At 36.8% G+C, this 22,132-nt stretch overlaps 1 protein-coding gene across 3 annotated transcripts in view; it reads right to left on the minus strand.

Annotated features, from left to right (window-relative positions):
- TRMT11 (tRNA methyltransferase 11 homolog) overlaps positions 1–22,132 on the minus strand; it is a 39,109-nt gene that overhangs the window by 14,661 nt on the left and 2,316 nt on the right. For 2 of the 3 annotated variants that reach the window (XM_084889651.1, XM_084889652.1), the window contains exons 2-11: positions 17,382–17,447; positions 16,206–16,279; positions 13,683–13,764; positions 13,503–13,595; positions 13,134–13,268; positions 12,208–12,364; positions 6,136–6,216; positions 2,871–3,035; positions 1,477–1,549; positions 1,231–1,362 (exon numbers count right to left, since the gene is read on the minus strand). In XM_084889651.1, coding sequence (XP_084745777.1) covers positions 1,231–1,362; positions 1,477–1,549; positions 2,871–3,035; positions 6,136–6,216; positions 12,208–12,364; positions 13,134–13,268; positions 13,503–13,595; positions 13,683–13,764; positions 16,206–16,279; positions 17,382–17,447 — 1,058 coding nt within the window. Of the gene's footprint in view, positions 1–1,230; positions 1,363–1,476; positions 1,550–2,870; positions 3,036–6,135; positions 6,217–12,207; positions 12,365–13,133; positions 13,269–13,502; positions 13,596–13,682; positions 13,765–16,205; positions 16,280–17,381; positions 17,448–19,209; positions 19,353–22,132 lie in introns of those variants that run through there. The other variant, XM_084889653.1, reaches the window with a different exon arrangement.

Genomic DNA, 22,132 nt, shown 5'->3' on the forward strand with positions numbered 1-22,132 from the left:
AAGGCGATCTCCCCATTACCTCAGCCACATGCTCAGAGCCTTCATCACCCACTTACCAAGCAGCATCTATAATGCACTTCATTTTATTATCAGCGGCAGGAATTCTCTTGAAGTCTTTCTCTGACTACTTCCTTAAGGCTTCCCAACATATAATGACCATTTCAGATTTTACCTCATCTAGTAATTCTCTAAAGTTTACTACATTGTTAGAAATGTTGTACTTCTACAACATTAGTTAAAATCAATTTGGAGTCTTCATACAAAGCATTTATGATATGAAGGAATACATTCAGCACCATGATTGACAGACTAAAATAAAAAGTGATGACAGAGAAGATAGAGCCTTGACCTATACTTGCAAACAGCAGGGTTTACAGATGCCTAATACTGTTTGTCAAACTCAGTAATGCACCCTTTTCAAAAGAAAAAAAAAATTTTATTTTCTGGTGGTGTTGACAAAGTATCTTTATTAAAACATTACTTAAGTATTTGCAAACATAAATTAGAGATAAATTCCTTATGCTTATATCTTCTATATAACTATAAAATAAAAAATAAATTTGTAAATCAAACCAGAAGTACAAAACCAATACAATTTTAATTAATACTTAAGACATCAATGATGGTAAATTGCTAAAACAAAGTCAGCAGTGTTTGGCTTAACAGTAGAAAAAAATATTTTCATGTTTTAGATTCTCTTTCTGACTTGATCTGTAAGTTTAAGCAGCAAGGTACATCATTTGGGTCATCAATATCATTGAATTTGAGGGTGTTGTTTTTTTTATATATATTTTACAGAGAGGAAGGGAAAGGAATAGAGAAACATCAATGAGAGAGAAACATCAATCAGCTGCCTCCTGCACACCCCCTACTGGGGATGTGACTGTAACCAAGGTACATGCCCTTGACCGGAATGGAACGGGGGGCCCCTCAGTCCACAGGCCTATTTATATAAAACCAGTCTTAGCTCAAAAACCTTACAGGAGTAGGCTAAGAACCATATTTGGCCCACTGCCCATAGTTTATTAACCCCTGACATAAAATAAAAAGGTCAAGGTAATTCCATCAATAAGAGAAAGGGGCCAGTTTTATACACACATGTAGGTAAACAAATACTACCATATATATTAAGTAGAAAGATATTTATCCTAAAGACAATTAGTGAAAAAAATATGCTATATATACAAACATCATAGAAAAATAAAAATGAAATAATTTAATGGTACATACTCTGGTGTGTATATTGGTAACCAATAGACTAGTCTTCCACCTAATGTGAGGGTCTCAGCTGCAAAGTTTAACAGGTCAAAAAACATATCACTCAGATGATAATTCAAGGAAACAGGAACATGGCTTTCTGGACTAGACAAAAAAATAAAAAATAAAAATGAGTAAAAATCTTTAACAGAGTTAATTAGCAAGAAGCAACATGCTTGTTCTCAAAGTAGTAACACATCATATTTAGCTCTCACTTACCATTTTCCTATTCCCTTCTGGATTTCCTTCTGTGAACCTGTTCTTCTTGTCGATTCTCTGATACCATATGGAGCTAGACAGAAAACACAGGTAACACAGGTAGTCAAAAGTCACCTACTCCACAGTGAGGGGCAGATGGACTGATGTGCCTCCAGTTGTGACACCGAGAAGGGTACACGTCACCTCTGCAATATTCCAGCTGAGAATGTGTAACACAAAGAACATTCGATTTAAAAGATTTGGGAGGACAGGCAGGACATGTGTTCTTCAAAAATGTCAGTGTCATAAAGACAGAGAAAAGCTTTGAAAGTGTTACAATTTAAAAAAGCTTAAAATATATGATTACTAATACAATACCTAACACTAGAATAGATACTATACTACAGGGGGAAATATGCTATAAATGATACTGGGTCATTTGACAAAATTGATGGAAAACTGTAGATTATCTATTGCATTGGTAGCTGTACTTTTGCTAAGAGTCTATACCTATTCTTAGGAAATGACACACTGAAGTACAGGGGAAAAGGGCCACAATACATACAATTTATCCTCAATTCTTCAGAGAAAAAACTATATTTTATGTAAATATATAATGAAAGCAACAATAAAGTAGATTGTTAAAAAGTTACCCAGGTTTCATAAAGCATCTTCATGCTGACATTATAATGCCTTGGTAATTTTTCTTTTGTTAGATTAGTTACCAGAGAACCAAAGTGAGCTGAGATGGAAGGGGTGAGATACACTTGCCACTGTTTACAGATTTATTGCCAAATACTGTAGAAAAGGCAGATCCGTTCTCACATAGAACACCAGAAAAGCCCAAGAACTCATGAGGCACAGAACACAGTTCTGTGTATTCCTGAAGCTCAGTACGTTTGCAAGCCCAGTGTCCACAAAATTTCTTGTAACTCTAGAAAGGAGATGTCAGTGCAAACAGGCACTATAAAAAACACAAAAACTTACACATGGAAAAATGTGTGATATATGAAACTCTCTTCTTCGAAATCTGATACCATAATTGCAAATGACATTTTGGATCCAGTGGGTACACTAATGACCAACTATAGCCAAATATAAAACAAACATGAAAACGAATATATGCTTCAAAAAATAAGCTGAAGAAATAAAGGGATGACAAGTTAATATACATATTTAAGAAAACTAAGCAGTAAACTCTTTAGTACTTAGTTAAATGGGTACCCTACCTATATTCACTTTTTTTTTTCCTTCTCACTATATAAAGATGGGGGTGGGGAGAATACCAATACAAGTTGGTAGTGTGTGTGTGTGTGTGTGTGTGTGTGTGTGTGTGTGTGTAAAGTCTGTATTTTAAATGTGAATAAATTCAGGAAACGAATCCTACTCCTACTTTTGTATAAAAGCAAACTTACGATCAGTGATGATTGCATCAAAATATGTGCCCTTCTTCCAGGAAGGTTTGGATGCATCAGAAACCAGGACATCAAGGTAATACTTCTCTAACCCATACTGACGGAGATTTGCCCTAATGTTTTCATCTGGTCCTCTCCATTTCTGGTTTTTCCTACTAGCCTTTCCTGAGGTGAGAGAAAAAGGAAGACAGGAAGTTCTAAATCAAAGCAATATTTAACTCATCTCAACCTACATTTATTCAAATACAACATGCTTTCACTTAAAAAATCTTCATTTTATTATACAAATAAACATTTATTTCAACTTATAAAAATATATTTGAACAGTAAAAGGTACTTACTCCTGGTATTGTTTACTTTTCATGTAAAACTGCCTTAAAACACTAATTCAGTACTTACTGAGTCCAAATCATATACCGTATTTTTCGGACCATAAGACACACTTTTTTCCCCCCAGAAGTGGGGGGGGAAAATTCTCTGCGTCTTATGGTCCAAATATAGCCTACACATATACTTTAAAAAAAAAGTTTTTTACTTGCCCGGCTCTGTGTGGTCTCTGTGTGCTTGCCCGGCTCTGTGTGCTTGCTGTTTACTTTACAGGGTTGATTACATGTGTTTATGACTGTGATGTTGGGTTTTAATGCACATAAAATATTTTAGGACACTATTTGTTTCAGAATCTTTTTTTCTTCATTTCCCTTCTCTAAAAACTGGTGTGTCTTATGGTCCGGTGCGTCTTATGGTCCGAAAAATACGGTATTAGTAAGATACAGAGTTGAATAAAATATGGTTCCTTTCCTCTAGCAGCAAACAGTCTGATGTAGAAATAGTGATGAATCAGATCAATGAAACAGAAACTAAGAAAGCTAATTTTGGCCAAAACCGGTTTGGCTCAGTGGTAGAGCGTCGGCCTGCGGACTGAAAGATCCCGGGTTCGATTCCGGTCAAGGGCATGTACCTTGGTTATGGGCACATCCTCGGTGGGGGGTGTGCAAGAGGCAGCTGGTCGATGTTTCTCTCTCATCGACGTTTCTAGCTCTCTATCTCTCTCCCTTCCTCTCTGTAAAAAATCAATAAAATATATTTAAAAAAAAAAAAAAAAGAAAAGAAAGCTAATTTTGGAAATGCATGTGATCATGAAGGGGGTAATGGGGGGGCACAAAATGGAGATATTACAGATGAAAAGTTGCAGCAGGACTGAAGTTGTTCAAAAGAACTAGTTTAGGAGAAAAAAGTGGATGATGGGACACCATCAATTAAGATGAGAGAAACCAAGAGGAAAAAAGATGCAATTCACTTGAGATACGTACATCTTGCTTGTGAGCTACCTACACAACCTTTAGGAATAGCTATTCAGCAGGTAGTCGGAGGTCAGAATATACACACATAGGAGTCACCTGTATAGAAACTTAACTTAAATCCATAAGAATGAATGACATTATTAACCTAGGTGGCAGTTACATACGTGTTTGTTTTATATTTATTCTATTTTTATACACTCTTCTGTACAATGATCTACTTCATAATAAAAACAAAATTTAAATGTCAAAAGGAGAATGACATGATTGTACAATGTAGTGTTGACAGGAGAAGGGGCAGAGAGATGCTGGAGAAAAGCAATGTGTAAACACAGAACAAAGAAAACTGCAGGGCTTTACAGAGGCTGCAATGGAAGTCAAGGACATAAAAGCACGACCTGCTGAGACTATTTTCTCGGGAACCAAAGGAGGCTTTATAAATGTCAACACTGCCAAATGCTGTACATCTGTGGCCTGAGAGTTTTCAGCGGGCATGAAAGCTGACAAATAATGGGCACCAGAGAATGAGAGAGGAAGAAGGGGAAGGTAGCAAGTAAATACTAGTTTTTCAAGAAGTATTTTGGCAAAATAAGAGGAAAACAAAATGGCAGCTAGAAGGTGTCTACAGGATTGACAGAGAAGGTTTTGTATTTTTAAAAAGAGGAGAAATTTTAGGATATTTGAGTACAGTAAGAGATGAGAATGGACATATCTAACAGCATCTTGGATGAGCTTTGAGGAGATGCTATGTCCATCAGAATTCTACCCAAGTACACTGAAAGGTTGTAACGAGTTTTAAACACAACTTTCATAAATAAAAATTCAAATAAATTACATATGACAATTTCCTTAAAGCAAACATACCACTTCTACTAAAAGCAAGCTGAAACAATTCTGCTTAGTACTTTATCTACTCTAACATATTGCAGACAAAGAGTATTTTTCTTGTTAGCTTACTTAGGTGAACTTGATTAAATACAACTCATTTTCCTTATGATAAATATTACTAAATTCCTTAGAGTCAAGACAAGAAAAAAGAGAGGTCATCAAGTACAATATATTAAATTGCTTCAGCAAAAGAAAAGAACGTATAATAAATTTTCACCTATATAATAATTTACTCTGAATAGGAAAAAGGAAAAGAGTATTTTAAGGGCTGATTCTAGCTGCAATAATTTAACTAGTGTATACAAACAGCTTTAAAATCATCAATGAAGCCGAAACCGGTTTGGCTCAGTGATAGAGCATCGGTCTGCGGACTGAAAGGTCCCGGGTTCGATTCCGGTCAGGGGCATGTACGTCGGCTGTGGGCACATCCCCCGTGGGGGGGATGTGCAGGAGGCGGCTGGTCGATGTTTCTCTTTCATCAATGTTTCTGGCTCTCTATCTCTCTCCCTTCCTCTCAGTAAAAAATCAATAAAATATATATTTATAAAAAAAAAATCATCAATGAAACCTGACATTTCTAATATCATTCAGCTATAAGGAATTACTTTTTCAGTTTGATTCAATTTTATTAAATAATACATCATCAGCAAAGCTTCCAGAATTTAAGCTACTTTCCAAAATCCCCTCAAAAGCAAGCAATCTTCAAATAGAAACTGTATGTTTTATTAACACAGACATGCTGATTACAAAGTGGCTCTCTCCTAGTTCTTCTCTCCCAACCCTAAAGTTCACTACCTTATAGTTCGCCTCCTTTTAAAAAATCTCTCTTACTAAGACCACAATATACCTCTGAGGGAGGGTTTTTTCTTATTCATCACTGTGTTCCCCCAGGATCACTTCATATAAAGCAGATACCCAAGGAAGTGTTATTGTTGTAAAAATATGTAAATCTATATTATACCACAACTCTTCATTTTTAACATTAAAAGTAGATGTATAATACCATATAAAAATATTTATTTTCAAGGCACATTTGGTACAAGAGCAAAGACTGCAACACTGACTAGAACCAAACTCACCCAAGCCATGAACTGTGTTGTAGTCTATGTCTGTCCCATAGACATACGCTCCGAAATGAGCAGATGCTATCAGAAGGCCACCTGAAAAAAACCACAGTTATGGTCTGTTAGCCAGAAAGTCCCAGACTCTTATTTCTTCCACATTTTAATCTGACCCAGACTCTTACAAACTAGCTGCAGGCAGTGTATCCTAGAAGGACAATGGTCCTAGCCTCCAGACCAAAAGAAACAAACTCCTAAGCTATGCTCACGACAGTGGTCACAAAGCAGGTAATTAATGTATGACTTGACTTCATTACAAGTATTTAAACAGCAATACTTATAGAAAATTGTGTTTTTGGGGGTTTAAAATAATGTATATTTAGACATTATTTTCATCTCATCCTGAGAGATCCATGCAAAGCATGGATCTTGCTCCTTTTTTACAAACGAGTAGATGACTGCTACACAAAGAGCTGGCAATCAATCAATTCTGACCACTGGGCTCAATTGCACTAAAGTCAGAATTTCAAATAACTCAAGAGGACATAATAATTATGTAAGACATTAATCCTTCAATAATTAAAATATTAGGATAAGAAATAGTTATTTCTATAACTAGTAAAGCAATGATCTCATTTTAAAACTATAAATATTAAGTTCCAAATAACTATTGAAACACACAATTAATACAATTTTTATGTTTACTATTCTATAGAAAGGTCAGTCAAGCTGAAAACAGAAGTATATTCTAGACTGTACACAGACTTAGCCAAGGGAAAATAACTAGGCTATTTCCTTAATATACTTTGAAATGTAATCTCTAACATTAAGATGGGTAGTGCCTCCAGAGGGTCGAGATTTATAAATAAATAGTGTTCCCCCATAGCCCATTTAAAACAGTCTGGTAGCATGGACTTATAAATACTTTTCCCATGAAAAATATTATAACTGGCTACTTCCTATTGGAGTTTCTGAAGAACAGAAATGAAGGACTAAAAGCACAGCACAAGCCAAAACCTAGGTCCCCTCACACTAACTACAAAAGAATTCGTATGAGAGGTAAGGTAAGTAGGACCTCATAATTCTTACTCTACAAATGGAACAGTCCCTCTTTGGGAAAGCTACTGTATGTGATGACGTGAACAAAATCACTTCACCCAAATTTTTTTTTAATATATTTTATTGATTTTTTACAGAGAGGAAGGGAGAGAGAGAGCTAGAAACGTCGATGAGAGAGAATCATCGACCAGCTGCCTCTTGCACACCCCCTACTGGGGATGTGCCAGCAACTAACGTACATGCCCCTGACCTGAATCGAACCTGGGACTTTTCAGTCCGAAGACCGACGCTCTACCGCTGAGCCAAACTGGTTTTGGCGCTTCACCCAAATTTTGAGGAATTACTACAAGTCTGCCAATTAAGGCAGATACTCACCTAGAAGAGCTAGTTGTCAAGGGAACAGAAAAGCTTTCCTGTGCTTCCTTAAACAAAACCTTATCCATTTGGTTAGTGAGTTTTGAGCAGACCCAATTTAGATATACACTGCTGCAAGGAGATGAATAATCTGTTAGTTAACTCCGTGCCCTTTAAGTTTTTAAAGTTTTAAATAAAATCATTATAAAGTAGCTTCTCTGATCTAGTCACTGAATAACCACTGTCAATCATCTAGTTGTTTTTTTCTGTTAAATTGAAGCATTTTTCGCACTTAGCTATACCTCTGATGGAGTTTCCTGGAAGCTTTCTGGGGGACTAAGGGGTGGTAAAATTCAGGGAGAAAGTGTTGAGGGGCCAGGTAATGTGACTGATACCTTATTACATGCTTTCAAGTGTAAAAATACCACAGACTCAGTGTTCTGATTTCTCATTATTTAAATAGTAACCACTTTAAGGTTAGGGTAATATCATATAAGCAAAAGGCCCAATGAATGAAATTTACTTATGACAAAGAAATTAATGCCTGATTTTCATCTTTAGAGATTTATGTGGAAAGCTTCACAAAGTGTGAAAATGAGAGACTGGCTTTGGTTTTGCTGAAAGAAAAGGAAAAAGGAGAAAAACGGAGATACTATTAAATCTATTTTATCCTTTAAAAAACCTCAAATAAATTAAACTAGCAGCCTAAGCAAAAGGATATTGCTAGAACAGAGACATCTTCATAGATGAACTACTTAACTCGGGAAAGGAAACTGCAGAGAATTGTGGACACAACGGGAGGCAGAGACCATTCCCCAGACTCATGGAGATCCATTACTCTCTCCTCACCTTTTTAGTCCCCCCAGAACCAGGACAGTCAGTGTCCCGACAGCTGTGGCTATCATTTCGCAATGATAACTTTTCAAAAGGAGCCACACTCCTTCCCTTACACCTCTGGGCCATCTGAAGGCAGAAGCCAAAGGAACAGAGCAGCCTCCCGGGAGAATTCTCAGCTGCCGAAGAAACCCATTCCCTTGTGAGGGGAGGTGAGAAGGAGCAGAGCTACAGCTGCAAAGTCCATCATAAAATCACCCCACAGCGACCTACACTGGCAGACACTCGGGCCAATTATTCCCATCACTTTCAGAGAATGAACGTTTACATTTTAATCCTCAATTTCCCCGCTTGCTGATATGATTTGCCAATGGTTAGAAATTATGAATATTTTGAAAAATTAGCCAAAGAAGAGACTATAAAATAAGTTCATGGCCCAATTGTTCATCATCACCATTCCATATTGGCTATATCTAACATCTTCCACCAAAAAAGCACTTAAGTTCTTAATCAAGTAATAATTTAAAATAATAATGATAATCAATACAGTTCACTGAATGTCTAGCATGCATCATGCAACTTCCTAAGAATTTCACAGACATATATTACCTCACTTAATCCTCACAATATATTACTTATTACCGTATTACAAATGATGGAGTGAGGCCCAGACAAGTTAAGAATGTTGCCCAAGGTCACATAGCAACTGACAGAGTAAGGATTTAAAACTAATTCTATTTGCTCTTATGGTAGTCCATGCCATACTGTCCCCTTTGGGGTCAACAGCAACTGAAGTAAATATACATTAGCTTACCAATTAGAAAAACAAAAGTAAAATCTGTTATTAGACAAAATAAATTAAGTAAAATTTGCACACTCAGTAAGAGCTGTATACCATTCGCAAGTCTTATACTATACAATAGGCAGGCCTGGGCCATTGTATGTATTCAACACACTCATGCTGATCACTCCTTGGGTCATGCTTATATTAGAACAGTAGTGCTTCCTAACTAATGAGAATTGACCCAATGACATGTATCTTCCCCCTGAGGAAAAGAGATACACATCTTTTAAAAAATCTTACTAAAATAAGAATCAATATATTTGCTAAGATGGAAAGAAAAGTGTGTTTCTAGAGCTCATGATGTCCTTTTAGATAATGTAGCAGATTACCTCACAGAAATAGGAAAGGTATTTGGGCAGGAAAAGATTCTCTCTCTCCTTTCAGTCTCCCAGAAGCTTTCTGCCCTAGTCTATAACCCTGAGAAAAGCACATGGCCATGGAGGAGGGCACTGAGCTTCTTATTTATCCAGTCCTTCAGAAGGTACTACCCATCAGTGAGACAAAGGGCCTAGAAAGAGGACAGGTTGTCCTTAAGAAATGTGTCTAATCACTATTGGCTATTACCAGTCTCAAAACAAAAGCAACAAAAATAGCTAACATCCTAATTCTATACTTAAACAACAAACACAAGCTATAAAATACTAGAGGCCCAGTGCACTTGGGGGTGGTCACTCAGCCCGGCCTTCACCCTCTGGCAGTCTGGGAGCCCTTGGGGGATATTCTACTGATGGCCACAGTCTGGCCTCCCTCTTCAGGAGGCAACTGGAAATGGTGGGCCGATTGGAAATGGCACCAGCCAGCGAGTGGCCGGCCCCACCCCCATCGCTGCCACTGATGGCCTCCCTCTGCGAGAGGTGACAGGCAGGCCAATGGAGGGCCGGCGCGGACCGGCAAATGGCCAGCCCTGTCCCCACATCACCCCACTGCCACTGCTCTCCCTGCCCCCCATTGCCGTCCACTCCCTCTGCCCACTGGCACCCGTCTTGGCTGGCCTGGTGCTACTTGCTCACCAGCCCCGCCCCCTGCCCACTGATGGTTCTACTGTTCACTCAATTTGCATGTTAGGCTTTTATTATATAGAATACTTAAGCAGCATCTTTATAAAGGGCTTCTTGCAATTTTCCATTAATTGTATCATATATACATAAACAGTAAAATGACCAAACTATGCTACCACTTTCAGGAGCTGCCATAAAGTAATTTAGGGGCAGGTCTCCCCACTCCTTACCAAAATAAAAGCAGTGAAAACCTCATTTGCTGTGGAAGTAAGCACCTAGCCTAATCTGCATGAAGGGAAGAAAGTTTACCTCTATTGGTAACTCTATTTTTAAACTTTATGGTCGGGTCTGTGTGTGTGTGTGTGTACACATATTAAGCTTTATATACATGTATATATCCAAAGAATTATTCTCACTTCACAGAATAAAATGTTTTAATGTCTAAGAACAATTTAGGGATTAATAAAGGACTCGGCATTTGGAAAAAAGATAAATTAGATCCATTCTTCACATTGGATAAGAAAATAAACTCAAAATGAACCAGAGATCTAAAAGGGAAAAATTAAGACGACCAAAGTACCAGCCAAATGCATAGTTTAATCCTCTATAAATTGGATGCAGGGAAAATTTTTGCATAGTAAAAAGCTATTCTATGCTAAATCAAAGGATAATGGAAAACTGGGAGAAAATATTTTACCTACATGTACGGGAAAGATGAGGCTAAACTCCTTAACATAAAAAGTACTTTTAAAACTGAAGAGACCAAAAACTCTACAGAAAAATGGGCAAAAGACATGAAAGATAATTCAAAAAAAGTTCTAAAAATGACCCTTAAAATATAGAAACTTATTACACTTCACTCATAGTAAGAGAAATACAAATTAACACTGCATTATGATAGATTTTTCATCCAATGGAATAGCAAAATTTCAAAAGCTTCATAATACACTCTGCTAGTGAGGCTATAGGAGAATAGGGTCTCTCATATATTTCTGTCAAGAATGTAAAATGATATAATTGAGAGGAATTTGGTAACATTTAACAAAACTACATATGCATACACTCTTCAACCCAGCAATCCAGCTTCTAGGATTTTACCCTAGATATACTAGTACACATGTTTGTGTGTGTGTGTGTGTGTGTGTGTGTGTGTGTGTGTGTGTAACATTATGAAGATATACATGTACAAGATTATTCATTGCAAACCTTATTTGTAACTGCAAAATACTGGAAACTACCCACACGCAAATACAGGAAACTATCTGATTAAATTACAGTATACACACCCATGGAGTTCAATTATAAAAAAGAATGAAAGATACAGAGAACAAACTAATGGTTGGAAAGGGGAAGGTGCGGATGGGTAGGGAAAAAGAGAATGAAGAAAATCTCCATGAACAAATAGTAAGTGATTCCCAGGAAATACTGTTAAGTACTAAAAAAAGAAAATTTAAAAACAACATATATATGGTATACTATCTTTTATGTTAGAAAGCAGTAGAAATAAAATGTACATATATCTGCTAATCACTATCAAAAGTAAAAATAGAAAACAACAACTCAGGAAGAATGAAATAGCTAACAAAAAATAGGTGGTTCCTTACAAGGAATGGGAAATTATATGGTTGTCAATTTTAAAAGATGGACATTTTTTGTCACTTAAGTCTTTCTTTCCCCCAAGACTTTTCCTATTTAAATAAACTAAATAGCTTCATAACATTTCCACAATATACGATATTGCAATGTAAGGTATGCTTCCCCCTAGTGGTTTACTTGAAAAAAAAATACACAAATTCATCTTTGAAGTGGCAGAAGTGTTAAATATGGGCTACTATACAAATATGTGGATATCTCTTAGGCACTAATAATAATTAAAAGATTATTCTGTCCATTTAACCTTTTAGCAAAATATATTACTATGAAAAATATATATTACTATGACTTTGATTTATATCAACAAGCAATGTCTCTACGCTAGCTTTAACAGTTAAATCAAAATACCTGTTCCAACAAATGGGTCAAAGACAATATCATTTTTCTTTACTTTTCCATGGTTGGCCATGATGAATGATAAACCAGCATCCATGCTTGTATTTCCAATGTAGTGTCTCTTTTTGACACTGTATGACTCTATAAGCTCTCTTTGTCCATCTGCAATCTAGATCAAAGATGTTTTTCAAATTAGTATAACTGTACAAAACAGAGTGAAGCTAATCATCCACAGTGCTCGCTTTGACAGCACATATACTAAGCTAATCATCCACAATAAAACCACCATAGATCTCGATGATGAAAACTTCTTTCCATTTACTACTGCTCTAAACTTGCTCCTTTTAAGAAAAGTGTGAACAAATACCTTTAGTTCTTAGTGTGTTGTCACTTACTTAGACTTTTCAAACCAAAACTGAATTGAATTTGAATGCCAGTACTGCAGGGGTTCATGGTAAGCTTTATTCTTTTTTCTTCTAAATAATATTCTGTAACAGCTTCCCTCACCCACTTAAAGCCTCAGGAAGTGGACAGAATTACTCGACAGAAATTTTATTTCTTTTCAGAATGGAAACCTAGACTGAAGATCGCTGCAAATGAGGCCCCTCAGCGACCAGAGCACTCAGCCCTGGCTCAGCTATACTGAAAAAGCAGTTCAGACTTTCTGACAAGTCTTGTGTTAATGTTTTCAGGCACACCGTCTCCTACCTCGGCCCCAAGTCTCTAGAAAAACAAACAAACCAAGAGAGGGAAGCAAAAAAAAACAAAACAAAAAAACAATCACCAACCACATAACCACATATTTTTCACTGACTTTAATTCATACATTCTGACTCTTCAGCTGCTATCAAGTTCCACATCTAGAGTTAAATAAAAAGGCCCAGAATATAGCATTGAAAGAAAACAAACTTAAATAGGTAAAAAGAACATTTCCTTACCCATCTACCAAAATAAATATTATGTGGATTCTCAGGAATGCAGTTGGGGTCCAAACCATAATCCTCCAAAACAGAGAATATATGCTGTGGCTTCTTTAAATTTACTTTTCCTTCAAATGGCAGAAACTCAAGAGCCTACAAAACAAAAGTAATTCCAATGTCCTATAAAAATTTAAAAGGAGAAATAGTGCTTATTTAATAATGCCTATCTTATAAGCTTGGTATTAGGATTTAAACAAAACATGAAACATACTTAGCACACCCTGTGCTACAAAATAAACACTTAACAAACATTGGAATTATTACATATCAACAGGGATTAGACTATATTAATCTCACAGGTTTTTTGGCTTTGCTAAATTCACTTACATCTATTCGTTTGACTTTTTCTTCTTGTGTCAATGTTTTATTGAATGTGTGAATCTGTATTTTATATGTAGAATCTGAATGTAGAAATGGAACCTAAAACAAAAGCAGATAAGTTCTTTAGGCTTAGTAATTCCACAGGATCTGCAGACATACTACATGAAACCACACTTCACTACTCACCATCTTCTCCACAGGGTAGTTTCTGAGAGAACTATACAGCTCTTCTGGAGATTTCCCATGACCCCATAGTTCAAATATGGACCTAGGAAATAAATGATCAGTATTAACCTCAGTTAAGAAGTCAGTTCACACAGTAATGTGTCACGGTGATTTCACCAGTTCTTTATGCTCATTCCACTAAAACATGTATTGCCTATGTTTTCAAAGCTATAAATGAGAAATATATATCCTGGAAACAAATATAGCTTAAATCACACAAAGGAATTGAACTTCACACATAAGGACATAAATTTATCATCAATCACAAATGATGTAGTAAAATCACTTAAGTTATTTTAGTAAATGGGTGAAAAGCTGCAGGAAATCCAATTTTTCCCAGCGTTTTCTCCATAAAACAAAAAGAAAAACGATCAGATAAAAATGTTACTATTAATACTTAGCTATTACTTAGTAACATTTAGTAACTAACAATTATTTTAAAAACTATTACAGAAATTCTTACATTAAAAAATATACTCAAGCTTCCATATATTTCTAAAAACATTTAAACAATTACAAGCAAGCTTTCATTGCAACCAGTGAAATAGTTCTTAGAATTAATTGAAATAGAACACAATCTACATATTAGCACAGTTCTTCTGTGCATCTAAATTTAAACTACTTTATAAGTGTAATTAACAATGCCATTAATATTGAGATTATCTTTTAAAAATGAATTCCTCCTTCCCTTTGCATTGAATTTATAGAAAGAGGGCCTCTATAGTAATTCTACGCTTAGATAGCTATCACTTAAGGAGTGATCTGAGCTATACAAAACACACAGAAAATAAAAGACAGCCATGGAAATTATTTACATACTATTAATAATCATTACACAATTGTTAATTGTACCATTTATCAAATAAATGCATCAGAAGATAGGAGCTTTGAAGGAAGTGTACACGTTCTTGGTCCGCAAACAGCTACTTTAAACCTAATAAACCACATCTTTGGAAATCAAACACCTTTGAGAGCTATAACTTTTAATATGCTTATCTAAAGAAGTAATTAATTAAGGGTGTGTTTCTTATTTACGCTTCCATTGTCTAGTCATTTTTATTAAGTACATTAGACATATTAACAAGCTTGAGTTTAAGAGATTAGATGTAGTACTGTGATAGTTTTAATAAGATGAAATTAACTGAATATTGGTTTATAGTCTACTCCAGTGTTTTTCAACCTTTTTTGGGCAAAGGCACACTTGTTTCATGAAAAAAATCACGAGGCACACCACCATTAGAAAATGTTAAAAAATTTAACTCTGTGCCTATATTGACTATATATAAAGTAATTCTCTTGAATAGGAATCAAATAAACACAAAGAAAGTATTTTATAATTACTTTATTATGAAATATTAAGTAAACAAAATAGTGAAAAATTATAAAATTCTTGTCTTGTCTGCACCTACGGCACACCAGGCAACATCTCGCGGCACACTAGTGTGCCGCGGAACAGCGGTTGAAAAACGCTGGTCTACTCAATATTGCCAACCATGTTAATAAAACCAGGTATATGTAAATTCATATTTGCACTGCATTATTAAATATTATTTTTAAGGAAAGAAGGCATTCAGTAATCTACCAAGATGTTCAGAAAACAAAGCAACTCAAGCATAAACTGGTCCAATTTTAAGATGAATGTTGAAAATACAGTTTAACTTTCAAACCCCAAAACAGAAAATTTTCCGGTAATAAAAGAAAAAGGGGAAAACAGAAAATGCCAATGATAAATTCTAGAAAATACTCAAGTAGGATAAACAGTGAACAGCATAATTACATTAATTCATACCAAATTACGATAATCAGAACTCCTCTAAAAACTAAAACAGAAAAAATTATTATTTCATGGTGGTCCTCACTTTTTGTCATCTTACATTCACCAATCTGCTCAACCAACTAAAAACCATCTACAAGAAAAACAGTTTAGCCGAAACCGGTTTGGCTCAGTGGATAGAGCGTCAGCCTATGGACTGAAAGGTCCTGGGTTTGATTCCGGTCAAGGGCATGTACCTTGGTTGCGGGCACATCCCCATTAGGGGGTGTGCAAGAGGCAGCTGATCGATGATTCTCTCTCATCGGTGTTTCTAACTCTCTATCTCTCTCTCTTCCTCTCTGTAAAAAATCAATAAAATATATATTTTAAAAAAAAGAAAAACAGTTTAGATTTTTTGTTATAATTAACTGTGGCATTTACCCCATGTAACAGCATAGCATTTACATCTCATACCTTACTTCTGCTTAACATAGAAGTTTTAAAAGATTATTCTGAAGTAAGTGTTTCTGCATTTTACACTGAGATTTCAGCAGGTAACTCTCATGTTCCCTAAGTCCATCCAGTGGCAAATTCCGGTAACTGCAGGCTAACCTGACCTCCCCAACAACCAACCCCTTCTACTTTCTGCCAATACAGCAAAAAGCAGGACAGAGTAATTATGAGAAGTACTGTATACACTGATGCAGAAGAACATTGTAAGTTTTTCTTACTTGGCACACACTGTCCGCTTCATTAAGTTTCTGGCAATATCTTCAGAGGGAATAGTAAGAATCCAAAAAGGAGACTGAAAGAAAAAAAAAACAACAACATACAACTTACTTCAAATAGGCTTTGTGGTCTCATAGGCTTTTATTCAAGAAGTCAATAAGGAGATATTCCTACTTGCTACTTTTAGACAATATGTGATCTGACTCTAATTAAAGCTGTTCTAATATTTAGAAAAAGTAAATTATTTTAATAAAATATTATTGTATAATATCAGAATTAACCTAGTTATTAATAACAGGGAAGGAGCAAAAGGAAAGGCCAAATAGGGCAGCTCTGCCAGGAAGCTACAGTTGAACCCTCCTCAGGGAGCCGCCAGTCTCTGCCCCACAGACTGCTGGGGAAGGAACTGGACAGGCAGGTGGGGCAGTAGGTACCTGTGGTGGCATTAGGAAGGTACCTGCCTGTCAGTCAAACCTGGGACAGGTGATTGGCCAGAGTAGGCATGGCCACTGTAAACTCAGGAAGATTTTTGAGATATTTAATCCCCTAAACTAAGGAGTGTGCTCTCTTGGTTTTTTTCTTGGTTGACTCCTGGCTTGTGGGACTCTCTTGAATCTTGCTTCATGTATTTGCACCCAGGGCCCATGTGGACCCCACACACAATAGACTAATGGACTGCAACCAGCCTGATGCTAAACTGGACCTGATTACAATACGGAAAAGAAACTCTAGAATCGGCTTTGCTTTTAGCTCTACTGAATCCCCAGCTACACTAAGGGAAATGGGACTTGGGAAACACAGAGATATAATTCCATGCAAATATAATTCATTCATCCTCTCCTGCAAGTCTCAGAAAATTCTTTTTCTCAAGATATAAGGATTCCACCCCCAACACTCAGTGGAGAAAGAAATATCCTCCTTCCACCGATAACAAGAATACCCGTATAAGTGACTCTATAAATGACAATACTAGCAAATTTAAGGTTATTTAAACTTCAGATTAATTTTGTAGTTGCTCTTATGTAGTTGGACCAAAGTAATTAATGCATATAAAATCCCAAAGTATAATCTTGAAAATTTTTAAATTTTAAAACTTGAACATTTGCAGTTCTTGTCTTCAAATCCAATGTTCTATTTATATTCTATATAATTTACTGAAAAATATAAATTCAACTTACTTTTCCGTAAGTTCCTTGATTATTGGTGAACTGACCTCCAAAGAGTGAAAGCAAAGACTGTATTTCCTATATTGAAAATATTATAGAGAGAACACATTTTAATACAGAGAATGCAAAGTGCATTAAAAGACATAGGTATAATACAATTAAAAATGAAAAGAGGGGGGCCTTGGCTGGTTTGCTCAGTGGTTAGTATCGGCCCTCAAATGGAAGGATCACGTGTTTAATTCCCAGGCAAGGGTAGGTATCTTGGTTGCAGGTTCCCCAGCCACCATAGAGATAAATGTGGGAGGCAACCAATCAATGTGTCTCTCTCATGTGGATATTTCTCTCTCTCTCCCCCTTCCTCCCTCAACTTTCACTCTCTCTAGAAATCAATGGAAAAAATATTCTCAGGTGAGGATTTAAAAAAATAAAAATGAAAATGGGTTGAAGACCTACCTAAAGCATTTAAAATTCAATACCACACAAATTACATCTCCAGGTTCTAAAAAAAAAATTTAGTCACAAATAGTAATTTCTGAGAAATTTTATACAATAAAATTGCTAAAAGATTTGATCAGAAAATGCCCTTATTTTTGGGCGGGGAGAGAAGGGGAGCGAACTATAGATTAGTAAATCTGACACTAGAGCAATAAAAATAAATTACATAGAAGATTTGGGAATGTCCAGAAAAGAAATAATATGTTTGCAAGCATGTTTAAGATTCTCTTTTCTTCTCTTTGAATCGTAATATCAAAGATTTTCCTCCTTGGCATCAGTATTGCATACTTTTCGGTAGGAAACAATATACTTTTAGGCGGTTTTCAAATCTATCAGTTTAAAATAGGGCTAACATATATACATTTTATGAATAATGGCTTTTTCCATATTTTGGGTTTCTTTATGAGTCACAATAAGTAGGCTTACTATATCCAGAGAGATGACATTTTTATGGCTTCTTACAGTTTATATGGCCAAAATACTTTCATAAAGGGTTGGCCTAAATTATAAGGTCAGAAAGTATTTATTTCTCTTTACTACTTCTCAACTGGCTGTTGTACCATTACTTTATCAATTGATTTTAAAAAGGTACTTTTAATTTATTTTAATTTTTTATTACTAGCATAGTATTGTTAATATATTTGTTTGCAAGCATATTTAGAACCATACTTTCTCTAGAAACTAAAATAACTAGTGATGTATTAATTTGAGATTAAAAGACCAACAATTTGCCGAAGCCGGTTTGGCTCAGTGGTAGAGCGTTGGTCTGCGGACTGAAAGGTCCCAGGTTCGATTCCGGTCAAGGGCCTGTACCTTGGTTGCGGGTACATCCCCGGTAGGGGGTGTGCAAGAGGCAGCTGGTCGGTTTCTCTCTCATCGGCGTTTCTAGCTCTCTATCCCTCTACCTTTCTCTCTGTTAAAAATCAATATAATATATTAAAAAAAAAAAAAAAAAAAAAAGACCAACAATTTTACCAAATAACAGGCAAGAGTGACAAGAGTGCAAATTAACTTTGCTGTCTTGATCAGTTAATTAGTTGAATATATATATTCAACTTTGCTGTCTTGATCAGTTAATTAGTTGAATATATATATATTCAACTAATTAACTGATCAAGACAGCAAAGTTATTATATATATATATGTGTTGAATTAAGAAAAAGAAATAAATCATTAACTAGGGAGCATCACTGTGAATTTATTAAGCACAAATTATGCTAAGTTATTATTTAATCTAGTAACTGAAATGTGAGGTGTAAACACTGAGTGTTCTTAGAAAAGCAAAGCAAAATATGTATAATATAATATATAAATTATATTCGAGTACAAGGGAGGAAAAGATTACTTCGGTTTTAGAAGAAAAGTTTCAATGGTGGCTGACTTCCCATGGTGGAAAACTGGGTAATTCAGATTAAGTCTTCTGCTGAGAACTAGAAAAACCTGGCATCCGCCAAAGACATGGAGAGATTACAAGAATCGTCAAACCAATATCCCGGAGAGGACAAACGTCCAAGGTGCAGCCACAGGCTCCCCGCAGATTTACCTACTTTCACATCAGCTGGGAAGGTAGGTAGCCCTTTTGTCAGCTTAATGAAGAGAGAGGGACAAAGAGAATAAGGCCCCCCAATGGGGAGGAAAGGAGGCTAACCATCCAGTTTAAACTGGAATCCCAAAAACCTACAAATCCCAGGAGTACATGTGGATCAAACAAAACTTAACCCCTGAAAAGGAGCTCAAGTGATCCTAGATTGTTATGACCCTGTGTGGGACTTACATCATCCTAGGCCTCATATTTCATTTCTTCAAATAAATTTACAGATACAACATTTGGGACATATTTAAAAAAATAACCCAGTACACATATAAAAAAGAACCTAGGGGGGGAAAAAACCATACATAATAGAAACAGACCTAAAGTTTGGCAGTCACATACTTTATAAGAATGGTACCTTCTATGTTGAAGATGGCCGGTCAACCCGGTCTAATTATCATATTACCCTTTTATTCGTATAGATTATATAGGATAGGATTGCTTAAACCAGGGGGGAAATATTAGCAGGAGATGCTCTTGGCAGACAAAAAATACGTATCTGGACTGATAACCAGCCATATGCACTATACTGGCAAACCGGTTATTAAAAACTGCTTTCTTACACCTGTTCAGTGGTCGGCAAACTCATTAGTCAACAGAGCAGCAAACTGAGGCTCTCGTGCCTCAGTTTATCGACCAATGCCTTACACCAAACAGCTGTTCCTCTGAAAATCCCTCCTCAGCCCTCACCTTAGGTTCTGCCTTCCCAGTTCACCCAGATTAGGTTCTGATTGGTCAGTTTCTATGCCAGTCAGCATCAAAAGCTCCGCCTCCTATCCAGTCAGTGGCTCCTCACAGTTCACCTAGACTTGGTTCTGATTGGTCGGTTTCTATGTCAGTCAGCTTCTGGGTGGGGGGCTATCTAAGGGCCTGATCAGTGGCGGGACTGATCAGCAACCTCCACATAGGCCCAGAGAGAAAAAGAGGTGCAGCTGCTGGCCAGGCCTGGAGAGAGAGAGAGAGGCACAGGCTGATCAACAGCTGCCATGGAGGCTACAGATCCGACCCTGCTTCTTTCTTTAGGCCTCTCTCCAGGTCTGATCCGCAGCAACCCAGCACCGACTGCAGGACTGACTTCCAGTCAGTCGAGGCTCTGGTCGTTTTGGACATTTCGGACCCTGGGTTTTTATATATTAGGATAATTACTAGTCACTTCCTGGTTTAAAAAAAAAACAAACAAACAAAAAAAAACACTTTGTCACTTCCTGGCTTGAAAAGGAAAAAAGAGTCAATGGCTCCCATTTAACTTAAAATTAAATCCAATGGTTACAAAACACTCCAAAATCCAGTTCCTACCATCATCTCTATCCTCACTGCCTACTGCCTCATCCTCCCTCCCCACACCCACTCCCACATGCCAGTTCACATAATCAACCGTCCTGCTTCTGCATGCTTGCTATTGCTTCTCGCTGCAGCGGGCTCTCCAGTTCTCTTCACCCACAGAACATCTCCTTTATCAGTTAAGATCTAATTACAGTAGGTCCTCGGGTTACGGCAGAGGTCTGTTCCTACCCTAAGCACATACGTCACTCACGTGCAGCTCAAACACAGCAGTGATGAAGGGAAACGGTAAAAAATATTTAAAAGAAAGATAAAAATTCCTGACCTTTTAAATAAAAATATTTAAAAGAAAGATAATAATTCCTGAACTTATTTATTGTGGTAAATAAATAATAATAAAAAACATAAAGCACATATGTACATACGTCGAAATGACAGAACTTTTCTTTTCTTTTTTATAAATAAATGGGAGATGGCGACGTAACCCGAAGACTGCCTGCACAGTATCACTCCCTCAGTGAAACTCTCTGCCCTTGCACCCCTATCTCGCCCTAAACCTTCCCAGCAGGACATTAATCCTGAAAGACACAATCTGTCTTTGTAAGTCCTGAGGCTAGTAAGTTGAGCACAAATGAAGAAAATCACAGAATCCGCCGAGACCGGTTTGGCTCAATGGATAGAGCGTCGGCTTGGGGACTGAAGAGACCCGGGTTCAATTCCGGTCAAGGGCATGTACCTTGGTTGCGGGCATATCCCCAGTAGGGGGTGTGCAAGAGGCAGCTGATTGATGACTCTCTCTCATCGATGTTTCTAACTCTCTATCTCTCTCCCTTCCTCTCTGTACAAAATCAATAAAATATATTTAAAAAAAAAAAAAAAGAAAATCACAGAATCTGGCAAAATTACAAGTACAAGATCTTCGCCCTCAGCTGAGTTGTCAGCATCGCTCTGACACTGGTATTCTTCTCTACTCAACTGTTTAACTTGTCAGCTCTCTGCTTTGCTCTCAAAGATTATTTCAAAGTTTACTATTTTTCTTAATTTCTCCATAAAACTGCTTTGTTCCCCATCTCTCAAGTGAATAACCTTGACTCACTCATTACCTGGAAAACAGGACTTTGGGCAGCTACCCCATCCCTATCCTTTGCCCACTCTGCACTTCCGTTGAAAGACCAAAAACTCCTCCAACTGTGACTTTACATCCATTTCCCCATCTCTTCAGCCTATTTTTAAAAAAATATATTTTATTGATATTTTACAGAGAGGAAGAGAGAGGGATGTGGAGTTAGAAACATCGATGAGAGAGAATCATCAATCGGCTGCCTCTTGCACACCTCCTTCTGGGGATGTGCCCGCAACCAAGGTACATGCCCTTGACCGGAATCGAACCCAGGGG

This window comes from Pipistrellus hanaki, assembly GCF_964339955.1.
Source record: "Pipistrellus hanaki genome assembly, chromosome: 7".
Taxonomy (NCBI): domain Eukaryota; kingdom Metazoa; phylum Chordata; class Mammalia; order Chiroptera; family Vespertilionidae; genus Pipistrellus; species Pipistrellus hanaki.